Source organism: Furipterus horrens, unplaced genomic scaffold (genome assembly GCF_987537825.1).
Source record: "Furipterus horrens unplaced genomic scaffold, mFurHor1.1.pri manual_scaffold_5, whole genome shotgun sequence".
NCBI lineage: Eukaryota > Metazoa > Chordata > Mammalia > Chiroptera > Furipteridae > Furipterus > Furipterus horrens.
In genome coordinates, this window is record NW_028327175.1 from 96,332,854 (window position 1) to 96,348,973 (window position 16,120).

General features: G+C 44.9%; 1 protein-coding gene across 1 annotated transcript; it reads right to left on the reverse strand.

The window, feature by feature from the left end:
* Positions 1-5,277: 5,277 nt before the first annotated feature.
* TBL2 (transducin beta like 2) lies at positions 5,278-11,405 on the reverse strand. The gene is made up of 7 exons (XM_090276872.1): positions 11,222-11,405; positions 9,633-9,757; positions 9,188-9,372; positions 8,566-8,717; positions 7,857-7,983; positions 7,345-7,497; positions 5,278-7,117 (listed from the first exon to the last, which is right to left on the reverse strand). Exons 1-7 carry the CDS (start codon positions 11,349-11,351, stop codon positions 6,655-6,657), a joined length of 1,335 nt encoding a protein of 444 aa, XP_090132998.1. The 5' UTR covers positions 11,352-11,405; the 3' UTR covers positions 5,278-6,654.
* Between the last annotated feature and the right edge of the window lie 4,715 nt (positions 11,406-16,120).

The following is a 16,120-nucleotide window of genomic DNA, read 5'->3' on the forward strand; positions in this document are numbered from 1 at the left end:
TGGGAGAGACCAGGGGAGCAAGCAGGTCTCAGGGGTCTGGTGAACTGTAGATACCTCCACCTCATCCCTCACATGTGGGCATGAAGGCTTCTTTGTAGCTGTTGATTTTTCTTGCTTATGCAGAGAGTTCAAATCATCTGATTGTGATGGAAGTCCTGGAAGGTGCTCAAGTGGCTGTAGCCTCCAAACCCCAGGATTTGGCCTTTCAGTTTTGCAGCTTTACTGTTATCTTCTTGCTCAGGAGCCATTAGTCCTTGGGAGTCCATTGTGTGAACTCACAAGATGTAGTGACCCCAGAAAGTAATGGACTTTCTACTGGCAACACAATTGCATGGTGGATGAGGAAGGGGTGGTGATAAGAGAGCTCCTTTACTATTGAGCAATAAGTATATGCATTTACCATGTTAACCAACAAGTATGAAGTACCTACTGTGTGCTTACTTGTGTGGATACACTAGGGATAGAAAGAGGTGCAGGACAGACTCCCAAGACCATAAAGTCCCTGCCCTCAAGAAATTCGCCTCTGATGGCAAGGCCAGAGTCAGTGTAGGGTAACACCAAGAACAAGTTTGAATTCTATATTCAGTCCCAGGATTGAGTTCTTGCTTGCCACTTAACCTCCATAAGTTTTTCATCTGCAATATAGGGATAATAATTGATCCATCATAACAGCTGCAATGAAGCAACTGGGAAAGTATATGTAATGAGAAGTTATTATTCTTTCCATATTATCATGTGATGATCTTACTGATTTTTATAAAAGAAGTACATGCTCATTGAAAACTGACAATACAGAAACAAAACTTTACATAGCCTTTTCTCAAGATTCAAGTCTCTGAAACATGACTTTACTGGATGGAGTAGCAACCATTATAAATACATGTCCAGGGAGACTGGGTGAAAGAAGTGAAGATTAAGAAGGGATTAACTACACATTGGTAGTTACAAAATAGTCATGGGGATGTAAAGTACAGCACAGGGAATACAGTCAATATTGTGATAACTACATATGGTGCCAGGCGGGTACTGGAAATACCGAGGGGAACACTTTGTAAAGTATATTATGGTCTAACCACTATGCCATACACCTGAATCCAATACAGAATCATATTAAAAATCAATTGTAATTGAAAAATAAAAATAAAAATAATGCAAAAAAGAAAAAGGAAAACATGTCCACACACAAGACACTATCCAGGGCTTCAGTATCATAGAAAGATCTGCAGATGGAGGATCCTCCTGAGGGGCTGGGTGCAGACAGTGGGAAGACCATACTTCCCCCAGGAAAGTAGTTATAAAGAGGGTGAGGAGGAAGAGAAGGGTCCCTGGGATGTAATAGCTCACTGTTGGGATGAGAATAACATTTTAATTTCTCCATGTATTGTGTGATTTAAAAGTTACAAGCCAAGTCTGTTCCTGACCCATATCTTAAAGCAGACTTAGGTTCTGGGATTTTAAAGGACATGTCCCAAATCACGTGCTGGTTAAAGGCTGCACTATCTCTGGGTTAGGTGTTGGAAATGGGCCCTTCAGAAGGGAAGTGTCTGGAAAGGCACTCAAGGGGGCACTTAGTGATTGCAGGGCCTGGGCAACTGTGGAAGGTTCCAGGGAGGTGGAAGTTCTTTTATTAGACTAACTGGCCCTATGTTAGGATGTAAGAATACTAAAATTAATCAGGCTTGTCACCTGCCCTCCAGACAATTACAGCACAAATAAATGACATTACAATGTGGTGCCCTCCAGACAATCAGGGAACAGAAAATACAATGTGGGACAGAGATGGAGGAAATGTATAGGCTTTGGAAAGCACTGAGAAGCCATTCCATTGTTAGTCTAAGGTAATGGGGGAAAGGCAGTCTCCAAAGACTTCTGAGAGCAGAGGTGATGGCCATGTGACCAAGGGCAGGAGATGGGAGATTTCCAGTGACAAACAGGGAGTGGAACAGTTCCCTAAGAGGGTTTCTGGATGGCCCCCCTGCAGTTTCTCCTCCACTGGGCACAAGCAAGAAAACACTCACCTGTAGGGATAGGAACACACCCTCAGGCAGGGCCATAGCTTCTGAATAACATTCAAAATCAAGGCAGAAGAGCACAGTTGCAATGGTTTCCAAACTTTGTTATCAGAATCACCTGAGAGCTAATAAAGAACACAGAGGCCTATTAAAGCAGGATAGAACTTGGCAGATAGGCCCAGGTCATACCTGCCACAGCTAGCTTGAGAACTGGTATGAACCTGAGCTCTCTGAATTCAGAATCTATGGGTTTGAATCCCAGCTCAGCCATGCACCTCCCAAGTGACCTGAAAGTTATAATAGTACCTATTCTCATAGAACTGCTGGGAGGGTGAAATAAGTTATTATTATAGCACTGATCCTGGGATGTGATGGAGGAATGATCCAAGTGTGAACAGCTTCCATACTGGTACCCTGGCTGCAGCTGGTCTGTGGGATGCTTGGAAGAACTTAAAAGATGAGAATGGGAGGGCCGTAATCAGGCCACAGATACCAGTTAAGAAAATATACAAGACATTCCACGTGTCCAGAACTTTTAGAACTCGGAAATATACCTTGCTGAACCCCCAGAAACTCACAATAAAATACTGTATTTAAAAAAATACTTTATTTATTTTAAGAGGGAGGGAGAAAGAGAGGAAGAGAAACATCAATGTGTGGTTGCTTCTCGCACACCCCCAACTGGGGAGCTGGCCTGCAACCCAGGAATGTGCTCTGACTGGGAATCAAATCCATGACCCTTTGGTTCATAGGCTGGCACTCAGTCCACTGAGCCACACCAGCAAGGGCAAAAATACTGTATTTTTGATGTATTAACAAGAGCTGAGTATAGTGAACTTGAAACTGCAGGGGAAAAATGAAGTGGTTAACAGAGGTTAACAGTGTTAGACAAGACCAAGAGGACTCCTTCTGGAGGGACTTGACTTGGCCCTCCTCCTGCCATGCCCCTCCCCATGAGGCACAGACCTTGCAGGACGAGGGAAACGTGACTACTCAGCTTGTGTCACCACTTCATCCACCAGACCACGGTCCACGTACGTAAGACCTTGGAATCCCTTCCCCAACAGACCCAAACCTGCTTGCAGGGCCTGTACGAGCCTCTCCCCTAGGTCCATTCCTACACAGGCGGTGCTGCTCTGGTGCACACCATTAAGGATCAAGTGGTAGGTGGCTCTCAGGGATATGATGGCACTTCGGACGTGTGGGCTGGAGTATCTCTTGCCACGTGGGAAAGAATCGGATAGGAAGAAGAAAGAAACAGACCTTGACCATGGACGGCCTGTTTTAACACCACATTATGGCTGAAGCCAAGCCATGCTCACAAGAAAGACCTGTATTTTTGGAATTCTGTAGAGGAATACACGAATCCTCAAATTATTAAGTTCCTAGATATGAAGCCAATTTGGGACAGTGTTGGGTCTATCTAGCACAGTATGAAGTAACCCACCATCACTGAAACTCATCACATTAGTATGTGCTTCCTTCTTATCTCCTATAATCTCTAATTATAGAACAATCCTTTAAATATCAATATAATTACCTTGATGAAAACTGTGGTTTAAGTATTTTTATTTTTGAAAACTGATAAAATAGGCTATATACCACCATTTTTAATATTTCCACAACTTTTTCTTTTGAAAAATTTTAAACCCACCAAAGTTGAAATAGTAATATTAAATTATGCTGCCTTCATACACAAGGATTTTTGATCAAAATAACACAGTAGCCTCGGCTCTTTGTTAATATCCAGATATCTTCCCCATGTTTACAAGAGAAGCAGGCTCATTTTTAATGAAAGGAGCTTTCTGTCCTCACGAAGCGTCGATAATGACTTTTTTGTAGTGGTTTCACTCAGCTCATCAGAAACACAGGACAAGATTTATTTCCATTTTACAGATAAGAAAACAATACTCAAGAGTGTCAAATGGTCTATCTATTCAAGGTCTCAAATCGGTCAGTGATCCAGCTGAAACTGGAACGGAAGACTTCTGACTTCAGTAACTCAACATTCTGTGGTCACTTCACAATGAGAGTAAGGACAGTGCCATGCAGATACGCAAGGAAGAGTGGTAGTCTCGTTCTTCTGACAATCAGAATGCTAATATTCACCAGGAACCGTGTGCATAGCATTACCAATCAGAATCTGTTATTAGGAACATAAAACCATAGTGGAAAGCAAGAGTGGGAGGGTACTCACAGAGGGTACTCAAATTTCCATCAAATGCCCTGGTCTGACTTCATTTATTGAGGGCTTGTTCTGTCCCAGGTACTCTGCTTGGTATACAGAGCAAATCAGAAACACAAGGATTCTGCCTTTGTGGAGCTCACATTCCAGTGGGTTAATGAACAATCCAGAAGCCGCCAATTAAGAATCTGGTGGGCTGCATCTGGCCCATATTAGTGTTTTGTTTGGTCCATACAGTGCTTAATTTTTTTCTTTTTATAACAAATTGCCAGCTTCTCTGAAACAGGCAATTTCTGCTAGACTCCTAAATAATAAGTAGCAGCCACCCCTGCCTCTTACCCAGGACACACGCCATCTAGAAATCACTTCAGTCCCTACCATTTCCTATTGTCTTACAGCCAGAAGACATACTGTTTTACACCCAGAAGACATCCACTTGATCTCCATAAGCATTTAAACTGAAACCCCTGAAGCAAACATATCCAAACAAGATAATTTCAGATAGCACTAAGAAATACAAAGTAAATAAAATATACAAAGTAAATAAAATATGCCAATATGATGGATGTGATGTGATTGGTGGAAAGGGCTACTTCAGATTGGTGGTTGGGGGGGGGTCTCCCTGAAGTGTAACTGAAACTGAGACCTGAATTGCGACAAGTCAGCCAACAGAAAAGAAAACTGCTTCCAAGCAGAGGAACAGCATAGACACAAGTGCCCCTTGAGGCTGAAAATAACTTAGCTTGGTTGAGCAACAGCAAGGTGAGGGTGGTTGGGAGAGAGGTAAAAAGAACACACAAGGAAGAAGCCAGATTATAGACCCCATGGGCCATGGTGAGAATTTTGGATTTTATTCCAAGTGTGATGGGAAGCCTCTAGAAGGTTTTAACTGGGGAACAATGTGATCTTGTTTACACTTTCAGGAGATCCCTCTGCTATGTGGAAAAGTGAATTAATGAAGCAAGAAAAGAAGCAGGGAGACCAATGAGGAAGCTGTATTATCTGGAAGATGACAGTGGGTAAGACCAGGATGGTAACAGAAAAGATGGAGAGAAGTAGCAGATTCAGGATATAATATAATCTGGAGTATAACCAAAATTTTTTGGTGAAGTGGATGGTAGTAGTGGTAGTGGGGCCGAGAGAGTAATAAAAGGGAATAATTAAGGATAACTCCAAAGCTGTGGCTTGTTCAAACATTTATGTGACTTGGGGGTGAGTAAGGGAGTTCCTAGTTTTAAGGAGAGGAAATAAGAATCTGATCCTTGATGAATAAATTTTACCTAGACTCAAGTCTTCCTAGATTCCTCACTTCCTTTGCCTCCCACGACTAAGCAGTCCTCGAATCCAAAAATTCAAACTTCTAAATACCTAATCTCTTATTAAATCTATCCCTTCAATTCCATCTTCATATTCGTTGCCTCTGTCCTGGTTCAATCCTCTTACCTTGACTTTTGTAAGAGCCTTCTACAGCTATGAATAAACTAAAAAGCACTTAATATTAAATATTAAGCAGTTAATAGACAAGTGTACTACTCTCCCACCAGCCATCTATGATGGCAGAGATCATGTCTTATTCATAATACTTATCTCCAGCACCTTGAGCTGTGCTGGGCAGAGTAGGCACTCAAATGTTTAATGGACTAAACAGGGGTCCCCTCCAATAGGATACAACCTCCTGAAAGAATACTCCATTATTTTGGGATTCTTTGATTCCTCCATACAACTTAAAGCAGTACTAGATACAAAACGTATGATACCAGAAACTTCACCTTCCCAACAGATGTGTTTTTTCCTTTCTAATTTAGTTTCAAACTACAGTGTTCGAGACTCTTTTACCCAGTAGTCAATAAATGATATTGGACAACAGATAACATATATTACTACTCTTTTCTACTTTTCTCCCAAATCTAGGGACTTTTTACTCTTATAGCGCCATGATGACTTTCTGAGGAGGTAAGATTATTCTCCATTTTACAAATAAGAAAACTGAGACACAGAATGAAATCCCTTACTTTTTGATGGTGTTAGCTACTTTGCCTGGATTAAGACTAGCCTTTTCCTGACCCATACCACAGTAATGTATTTGGAAGATATCCATCCCAGTCTCCCACCCCTGCAACGCTGCTGGTTAGTACTCGAGCATTCTTTAGATTTTGCCTCCACAATCACAAACTTCTTTGGCAATCAGGGTGTGCTTCCACAAGGTCAAAAGCATGTTCCCTGTTTCTTCTATATACCACTCTCCTCAGTGAAGACAGATTCTGCACCTTGGGCTCAGGAAAAAGCACCTTGGTCATTACTCTGGGAGGTCAAGGCCAGGAGTCACAACCAGCAAGAACAGAGAGCTCTGAGGAGACAAGAATAGCTTCGATGGGAAAAAGGAGGGGCTGCCTGGGAAGAAAAGCGGCAGCAGTGGCGGCATAAGGGGGCCAGTCCTTCCTGCTGCCCCTCTCACAGTCATTTCTTCAAGGCACCCAAGCTCGTCAGGGCTTCCTGGGCTTGGGTCAGCTGCTGTTGCAGCCTCTGGCGGGTGCTCTCACTGGAGGCCCGCTTCAGGAGGCCCTTCATTTCCTCTACCACGGCCCGGTGGCCAGGGCTGTTATGGAACACCCGCACTACCCGGTCCCCACAGGAAGCCAGAAGCCGGCCAGTGATGTTAAAGGACAAGTCAGCGATACACTCCCCATGGACCTGCTCAAAGCATTCCTCCTTCTCACCTCTCCGGGTATTGTAGAGATGAATACTGCTGCCACTGGCCAAGGCCAAGACCTGGGCATCAGGGGAGAGTGCCAGGCGGCATGGCATGGTGCTCGCCTCTTCAAAGCGACCTGTCCTCAGCAAGTAGGGATCCTGCTGCTTCTTGTATTCCACATCTGTGTCCCACAGTTTCCAGGTACCATCCTTGGAGACAGAGGCCATCCTGCAGCATGGAAAATCACAGCTCTAGCGCCAACACACCCTGGAGGAGAGGGCACTGGGACAGCACTAAGGGCTCCACTAAGAAGCCAATTCCACTACTAAGTCTACTTCCTGCTGGGGGTCAGGCACCCCACCCAGTTCAGGGCTGTTGCAGAGATAGGCAGAAAGACCCTGATTACCAAGAGGGGCTGAGAGCCACTGGTAAGAAATCAGACAGAACTCACTCACCTTCGGGAGTCATTGGAGAAAGCAAAGAAGAGGACAGCTGCCGAGTGGCCCTTCAGTTCAAAGGCTCGTACAACCTCTTGGAAGTCGCCTTTTTTCCCAAAGGAGACTTCCCAAACTTTGACATCTGGGGTGAAGCCACACGAGGCCACAAACCTGCCATACAACCCAGTTCCTTTAAAACTTAATTTTAAGGGCATCTTGTTTCTGCAAACCCATTAAGCCTCTTCCTTGAGAAATTTAATAATCTTATATCTAAATGACACTATCTTTTTAAAGTGCTTTTATACACATGATCTCAGTTCATCCACAAAGCCATGCTATAAGATAATGTAGTACCTCCACTCAACCTTTTAAAAACTATAGATGAAGAAATAAAGACTAAGGACTTAAATCTAGGTGTCCTGATTTCATACTGTATGCTCTTTCCACTCTCTGTAACTGGTTCACTGCTGTCCCTAGCCCCCAGCCCCAACCCATACCCATCCCAGATGCCAAAGTCCCTCTTTCCTTACCTGCTACAATGGGATATAGCAGCATGTGAATTGTTCATCTGATTGGTGTTAATGGTAGACAACACCTGACCTTTCAGATTCCAGATGAGGATAGTTGTGTCACTGGAAACAGTCATGATGAACTTTCCTGAGGAGGGAGGAAAGTGACAGAAGCTGAGGTCAATTACCCGACTAACTGTCAATCTTCAATGAGACACTTATGAAGGCCTTTGCTGCCCGAAGTATCTATGCTCCTCTCCCAAGCCAAGGGTCAATGTAGATAAAGACTTTCCTAAAGCCTTGACTGGTGTGGCTCACTGGGTTGGGTGTCATTCTGTAATCCTAAAGGTTGCCAGTTTAATTCCTGGTCAGAGCATGTGCCTGAGCTGTGGGCCAGGTCCCCGGTTGGGGGTATACAAGAGGCAACTAATCAATGTTTATCTTGTGCATAGATGTTTCCCTCCCTCTCTTCCTCATTCCCCACCCCTCTCTTTAAAAATAAACTAAGTAAATATTGAAAAAAAAAATGTTGTTAAAGAATGTGGCTCTTACCTGCCTTCCCTGGGGGTTTACTATGGCTCCCAGACTCCAGGGAAACACAGAGCCAGAGCCCCTTTATCATGCTGAGGCTGAGCATAATGCTGAGAGGCAGCATTAACTCATTTAGCATTTATAACTAGAGCCATTCCCTCCTGTCTTGGGCAAGCTCCACCTTTTGAATGCCTCTTACCTGTGTCAGCAATGCCAATGTTGATGACAGGTGCCTTGTGCTTTTTAGGAAAGTCCTCTGTGGTGGCTGTGAAGGTATATCCGCCATCTTCTCGCTTGGTCATCTTGAAGACACGGAGGGTTTCTTCATTGGCCAGCCAGACAATGAAGGCTCTAAAGACAGGGAGCAGATAAGTCAGTTACTCACTCATTTGGACATGGAGGCCTATGTGAGCAAGGTCCTACGTTATAATAGAGTCTAAGGAAAATCTAGATCTCCCTCATGCCCTTCAGTCCAGTGTTATAACTTAACCCCTTGGTTCAAAATCTCTTAAAACTCCCCACTACATTGAAGTCTGAATAGTTTTTTCTCTTTTAATTTCTTTCTATGGCTTAAAAAATCATTATAGCTTCCAAGATAATCTGGAAGCCAGATTTTGTTACTTCCCCAGCTGCTTCCTTGCTATATAATCACATAGCCCTCTAGGAAGCCCCAGGCAGTGCTCAATCTGTCTGGATGCTCTCCTTTTGCTACCCAAAGAGAGGCCCTGAGTCCCCACTCACTATCCCAAACCAGATATGGGAAGACCATAAGCCTGGGGCAGGGACTCTGCAGGCAAACCTGAGGCTCCATCCTGTCCCACCTGCAGTCGGGGCTGAAGCGCACCAGCGTGGCATGGTCCAGTTCCACATTGGCTCTCATGCTGCGGTGCTCCCGCTGCAGGAAGTCCTTTGTGCTCCAGATACGGATGGTTCGATCATCTGCACAGGTGGCCAGGTATTTGCCATTGCTGCTAAAGTCCATGCAAGAGATGTTCCCACTGTGGCTCTAGGGGGAAGGGTCGCATGTGTGAATAGGAACCCCTTGGGCAGATGAGGAACCCCAATATGCAGCCATGACTCCAGGCCCTGTTACTTGGATTAATAGCAAGATGATGATGGGTTGTGATGAGAAGGGATAGAACGGGGCATCCAAGCTTTGGTCAGAAACTGAGGAATCTGTAATATGCACAGAATACTACAAAGGAAATGTCTGTGTGGGGGTGTGAGTCTTTGTATATGTGTTGTGCATGGTACCCATGTATGTACCTTCAGGGCTGCAGCCAGGAGGCGGTGGGTGAAGTTGTGTTGTTGAGGCTTCTCTTTGCGAATACGCTGTTTCTGCTTCTTTGATCTCAAGGGCTTATCAAGTGGAAATCCATTTGCTTTTTGGCCTATAAGGAAGGGCCATAACATTTATCCATTTCATTACTCATTCAATGAGCATTTACTGACCCCCTTTAGTTGGCCAGGCATTGAGAGAAGCAACAAAAGATGACCAGAAATGGACCCCGTCCTCAACAAGAGAGAGTGATGTAGGCAAAAACAGAGGCTTTGGAATCAGATTTGGGTTTGGATTGTGATCTTGAGGCTGCCTACTGTAGTCCATATAGCACCTCAGTGTAAATTAGAAAAGGTGCCCTGTCTGGGCTGGTACAGCTCAGTGGGTACACAGCATGGCCAGAGTGCAGATCATTGTCCAGACATCCCTACATGGAGAATAAGGTGCATAATCAAAGCCGGTAGCTCCAATCTTGTGTAAGTTACCCAACAGTTTTGGGTCTTGGTTTCCTTAAAGTTGTAAGAATTTGATAATACATACAAAATGACAAGTAGATTACCCAAGACAAGCATTAAAGGCTCAAAGGACTCAGAGAGAACTGAGGGATGAGAGGCAGTTAATATGCATTGAGTTACCCTGTGCCAGAAATGATGCAGGTCACTTTTGCATAAAATAGCTTATTTAATTGAGAATCAGGCCAGACACAAAGTCGGCGTGTCTTAGATCACTGTAGACATTCAATTCCTAAAGAAAGAAAAAAAAAAAACTCCCGAGGGCCAAGTACAAAGATGGCCACAAATTGCCCTCTGCTTATCTCTTCAGCCTTGTCTAACACCCCCGACCTTTTTCCCCTTGTCTCTCCCCTCCCACTAAAGTCATACGAAATGTTGAGGGCTCCTTGCCTTGTGCATATTGCCTTGCCAGGCATGTTCTTCCTTCCTTGGCCTCCCAGCAAATTCTTACACACCTATGCTTTCAGACCACATCTCAGGTGTTCCCACCCACCACTGCGAGAAAAGAAGTCTTGGCCACTCCCCCCACTAGGTTTCCTGTTTCTAGTACTGACCTCTTCTAGGTAACGTATTACACTATATTTTTCGCTTATATTTTTAGATGTTCTTCTCCATTACCCCAGAGTGGACTCCCTAAAGGAAAAGACCCCAAAGCCTGTTGAGGTAGTAGGTACACAATAAATCAGGGAACGAGTCAGAGTGCTTACAAGTGAATGTCGGTCCGTCCCTCACCTCCCCCTGCCCGTTTTCATAAAATAACGAACAAGTAGCGCGCTTAGGGGTATAGAAGCGACCTCGCAGCACCCCCGGGACAAGGTGAGACACAAAAGACAAAGTGGCACCGAGAAAGTGGCAGCGTGGGACCCAGGTTCTAACTAGTCTTCCTGAAGGCACGCGTCCAGGAGGCATCTCTTGTCGAAAAGCAAAGCTCATTCCATTAGAGGAGAAACTGAGGCCCAGAGGGACTCGACATTACCGCGGGCCCAGACCGCCGGTCGGACCACTGGGAGGTCCAGAAAGCGATGTCCCCGCGGGTCACCCCTGCGTGCCATGGCCCCACTAACCGGCAGGCCGGCTGCATATCTCCTCCTCTGCACGTAGCCACCCCCGCGCTACCGCCGCTGTCGCCATCAGGGCCAGCAGCCCGAGCAACAGCGACAGCCCCATCAGCTCCGGCATCTGTGGTAGTTCCATATTGGCTGCGGTGCTGCCACCTCAGCTTCAGGTTACGCGGGCCCCTGCACGTCTTGGCGGGGCCGCGCACGCACGCGGGGCGGGGCCTGACCGTTATCGTCTCCCGAGGGGCGGGGCCTGGCTGTTAGGGGAAGGTCTGAGCGTCGGGAAATTCAGCGGGGCATTTACTGTTAACGGAGAAGAGAAAGGATAGTCCTGGAATTGGAGTGTGGAACAGTCTCAGCAGAGGAGGGGTGCTGAGGGAAAGGCAGGACATGAGCAAATAAAAAGTGGCAGATAAGATTGGAAAGGTCTAGAGGGTCGTGAGGGCCAGCTCAATCCAACAAGCAGAGATGAACTTAACACTGGTTATTACAGGGAGAATAGGGCAAAACTGGTGTCTTCAAGATTCTCCGTATGGATTAGTGAGTGCCAAGCAAAGACAGAAGGAAAACTAGGAAGTGTTTGCTAAGATCCAAGATGGGGCTGGTAAGGGCCTGGACTTAAGGGTGGGCGTGGGGAGGGGGTAGTGGAGAGGAAGTTGAAAAGATTTTTAACATTTCTTTCTTCTTTTTAAAAAAGATTTTGTTTATTTATTTTTAGAAAGAGTGGAAGGGAGGGAGAGAAACATCAATGTGTGGTTGCCTCTCGCACACCCTCAACCAGGGACTTGGCGGGCAACCCAGGCGTGTGCCCTGATTGGAAATCGAACCAGCGACCCTTTGGTTCGCAGGCTGGCACTCAATCCACTGAGCCACACCAGACAGGGCTCTTGTTTTGAAATAATTAAAGATTCACAGGGAGTTGAAAAAATGAACAAGAAGATTCCATGTACACTTCACCTAGTTTCACCCAGTGGTAACATCTTGCATAAATATATTGTTATCAAAACCAGGAAATTGACATTGATACAATCTGTAGAGTTTATTCAGATTTCACCACAAAGGATGATATTCTGAAAGACTACTATAATTTGAATTAGACCCATTTGGCTGGAGAGGGAATAGTTCCAGAACAGGCATGCTCTGAAACCCACAGCAAGTGGAAGTACCAGTGTCAGAGATTCATGATTTAAACATTTCCATGCCCACCAAGGAGCCTCTCCTGACAGTGTGGACCCTCTGGTCTTTAGAAAGTCCCCCTGAGGGGAGAGGCTACTACAGAGACTACATGACAGACAGACACACCCACACCCACAGACTTGGTGAGGAAGCAAATCTAGTCAGAGAGCAAATGGAGCTGCCTCATTTCCTTCCCTTTTGTCCTTGTGTGTGTGTGTGTGTGTGTGTGTGTGTGTGTGTGTGTGTGTGAGCTGGCATTGACTAAGCTGTGGGCACTGGGGTAGGGAGGGCTGGAGGGGGTGTCCAGAGCATCCTGGGGCTTTTCCTCCTTAATTTGCTTTTTTAAAAATATATATATTTTATTGATTATGCTGTTACAGTTGTCCCAATTTCTTTTCCTTCTGCTCCCCTCCACCCTGTGACCCTCCCTCCCTCCAGTTGCCTCCCCCTTAGTCCATGCCCATTGGTTGTGCATATAGTTCTTCTCAATATCTTCCTGTCTACTCCATTCCCTCCTACTATGCTTCTTAATTCCTGCATCATCTCTCTCCCCTTTCGCCCTCCCCCCTCCCCTATGACCTCCCCATAATATGTTCCCCGTACCTATAGTTCTTTTTCCACTCTCGTTGCCTACTTGGTTTGCCTTTGTTTTGGTTCCCTAGCTTCTGTTGTTGGTTGTTGTGATAGTTTTCATTTTAATGTTCATAGTTTTGATCCTCCTTCTAAACAAGTCCCTTTAATATCTCAGATAACAGTGGTTTGGATCTGATGAACTCCTTCGGTTTTACTTTGTCCTGGAAGCACTTTCTCTGCCCTTCTATTCTGAATGACAGCTTCGCTGAATAGAGTAATTGTGGCTGTAGGTTTTTGATTTTCATTACTTTGAATATTTCTTGCCAGTCCCTTCTTGCCTGTAGAGTCTCCTTTGAGAAATCAGCAGATAGTCTAATTGGGACCCCTTTTTACATAATTCTTTTCTTCTCTCTTGCTGCTTTTAAGATTTTCTCTTTATCTTTAATTTTTGATATTTGATTATAATTTGTCTTGGTGTGGTTCTCCTTGGGTCTAGTTTATCTGGAACTCTCTATGCTTCCTGGACCTGTAAAGTCTATTTCCTTCACCAAGTTAGGGAAGTTCTGCTTCATTAGTTTTTCACATAATTTTTCAATTTCTAGTTCTTCTTCTTCACCCTCTGGCAATCCTATAATTCGAATGTTCATTAGCTTATAGCTGTTCCACAGGTTTCTGAGCCTCTCCTCATATTCCTCACTTTTTGTTTCCTCTTTCTGCACTGGTTGACTGTTCCTTCCCTATGTTCCGATTTGCTGATTTGATCCCTGGTTTTCCTTTCCTCACCACTTGTCTTGTATGTATTTTTGTTCATTTCAGCAGGACTAGCCTTCATTCCTTCCTTGTCTTGATTAAGTCCCGCTGTTAGGTCTATAAGATGCCTTATGACTATAGCTCTGAACTGAGCCTCAGAAAGATTTTCTATTTGTTCATCGGTTAATTCATGTATTTGCTTTTTGGTGAGCTGTGTGATTGGTATTTCAATCATTAATCTTGCCTTAATTTGCTTTTTTATAAAGTTATTTTTTATTTATTGATTTGAGAGAGAGAGAGAGAGAGGAAGGGGGAGAGAGAGAGACAGAGATTTGTTGTTCCACTTATTTATGCAATCATTGGTTGTTTCTTGTATATACCCTGACTGGGGATCAAACCCACAACCTCAGTGTATCAGGACTATGCTCTAACCAACTGACCTTAATTTGCTTTTTGGAACTGTAGGCCCAGCCAAGAACCACTTTCCCCACCACTTAGAAACAAAGCTGTACTTTAAGAAGAATTTCGTTTATTAAGCATTTTGCATGTGACCTTTGTTTTTTTTTTTTTTTAAGTCAGGGAAGGGAGGAAGAGAGGGAAAGAAACACTGATGCATGCATGAGAGATACATCAACTGCTTGCCTCTCACAGGCCCCAAATTGGGAACCTGGCTCGCAACCCAGGCATGTGCCCTGACCAGGAATCAAACCACAAACCTTTGGTTCACAGGCCAAATACACATTTAAGTTTGAAAAGCAGCTGTAAGGAATACAGGAGACTCATGCAAAAGGCGATGTTCTGTTGGACCAGGGTGGTGGCCATGGAGATGGATACTTACAAGGTCAAATGGCCAGGCCTCGGTAACAAATACCATAGGGTAGTGGGGTGTGGGGAGGAGGAGCTAAGGATGACTGTTAGCACTTGCACAAGTGTCTGAATGGTGACAGCTTTTCTGGGGTTGCAGAGTACATGGTGAGGACCAGGTTTGAGGTGGAAGACGGTGAGGCACAGTATCAGGAATGACAAGTTCTGTTTTGACTCCTTCAAAGTTAAGGGAGCTGTGGAACATTCAGAGGGAGGGGTCAGCGGAGCAGACAGATATGTGCTTGTGTAGCTGTAGGGGGACAGCAAGACAGATAGAGGGTAGAGGGTCCTCAGAAGAGAGGCAGAGGGCATGGCATTGCCTGGGACTTTTCACAGTGAGAGGGAAGTGGGCCAGGGAAATGGATAGGTGGAGGAGGAGGCTCCCAGAGCAGGGAGGCACTGTCAGGCAGGAGGAAGGGAAATCAGGCAAAAATTTGGGATTAGAAAAGAAAGAGTGGTTCAGGAAGATGGTCTGAGGGCCCAGGGAGACAAGAAGAGCATGGAGAGTCGCCACTGGGTTTGGTGATGAGGCAGTCAAGGGGCCTGGGTGAAAGAGTCAGTGCAGGGGTGAGGTTAGGGTGGAAGGTGGGAGGAGGAGCCCAGAGCCAGGCAACTAGGGGTAAGTGGGAGGGGAGAAGGGAGAGCAAGATGACTCTCTCAGAGGAGGATGGCATCTAGAAGGGGACACAGACTCAAAAGGATGTTTTATGGAGATCTTCCTGGTGGGTGAAAACAACATAGTACAAACTGATAGGATTTTACCTCTCAAAGAGCCACTTCAAGATGTGGTCTGCAGCAGCAAATAGCACTTAAAGGCTGGTTGCATCTGTCACAGCACAGTAAAGACAAGTGGCTAAAAGCAGAGACTTGAATAAGACAGTCTGGGTGGGCACCTCATTAAGCATACAACCTAAAGCTAGTTAACCTCTTTGTGTCTCAATTTTTCATCTGTAAAATGGGGATGATAATAATCATAACTCTTACATATGTTGTGTTCTTCGTCAGGCACTATTATGCTTTATATATATTTACTCTTTTTAAATTTTTAAAATTAATTTTAGAGGGAGGGAGGGAGGAAGAGAAAGGCAGAAATGTGTTGCTCCACCTTTTTATGCATTCACTGGTTGATTCTTGTACGTGCTTTGACTGGGGATCAAACCCACAACCTTGGTGTTTTGGGATGATGTTCTAACTGAGCTACCCAGGTAGGGCTTATATTTACTTTGAAATCCTCACAACAGGCCTGTAAAGGTAGGTATTATAGGGATTAAGTGAGTTAATATACATAAAGCACTTATAACAGTGCTTGGCACATAGTAAATACGGGATTGGAGTGCAGTTATTGTTAATAGGAAAGGGCAAAGCTCACAGAAGACTGTGTTTATATCCTTCAGGTGCCTCTAGAATTTCTGAGATGTGAGAGGATTTGGACTTGTGGGGCCTGAATGGTCAGCTGCATGAGGAGAGGGGTACAGCAGTGAACAGAATCCCAAGAGCCAAGACCACCACCTGGTTCACAGGCAATCAGGGAATATTTGTTAA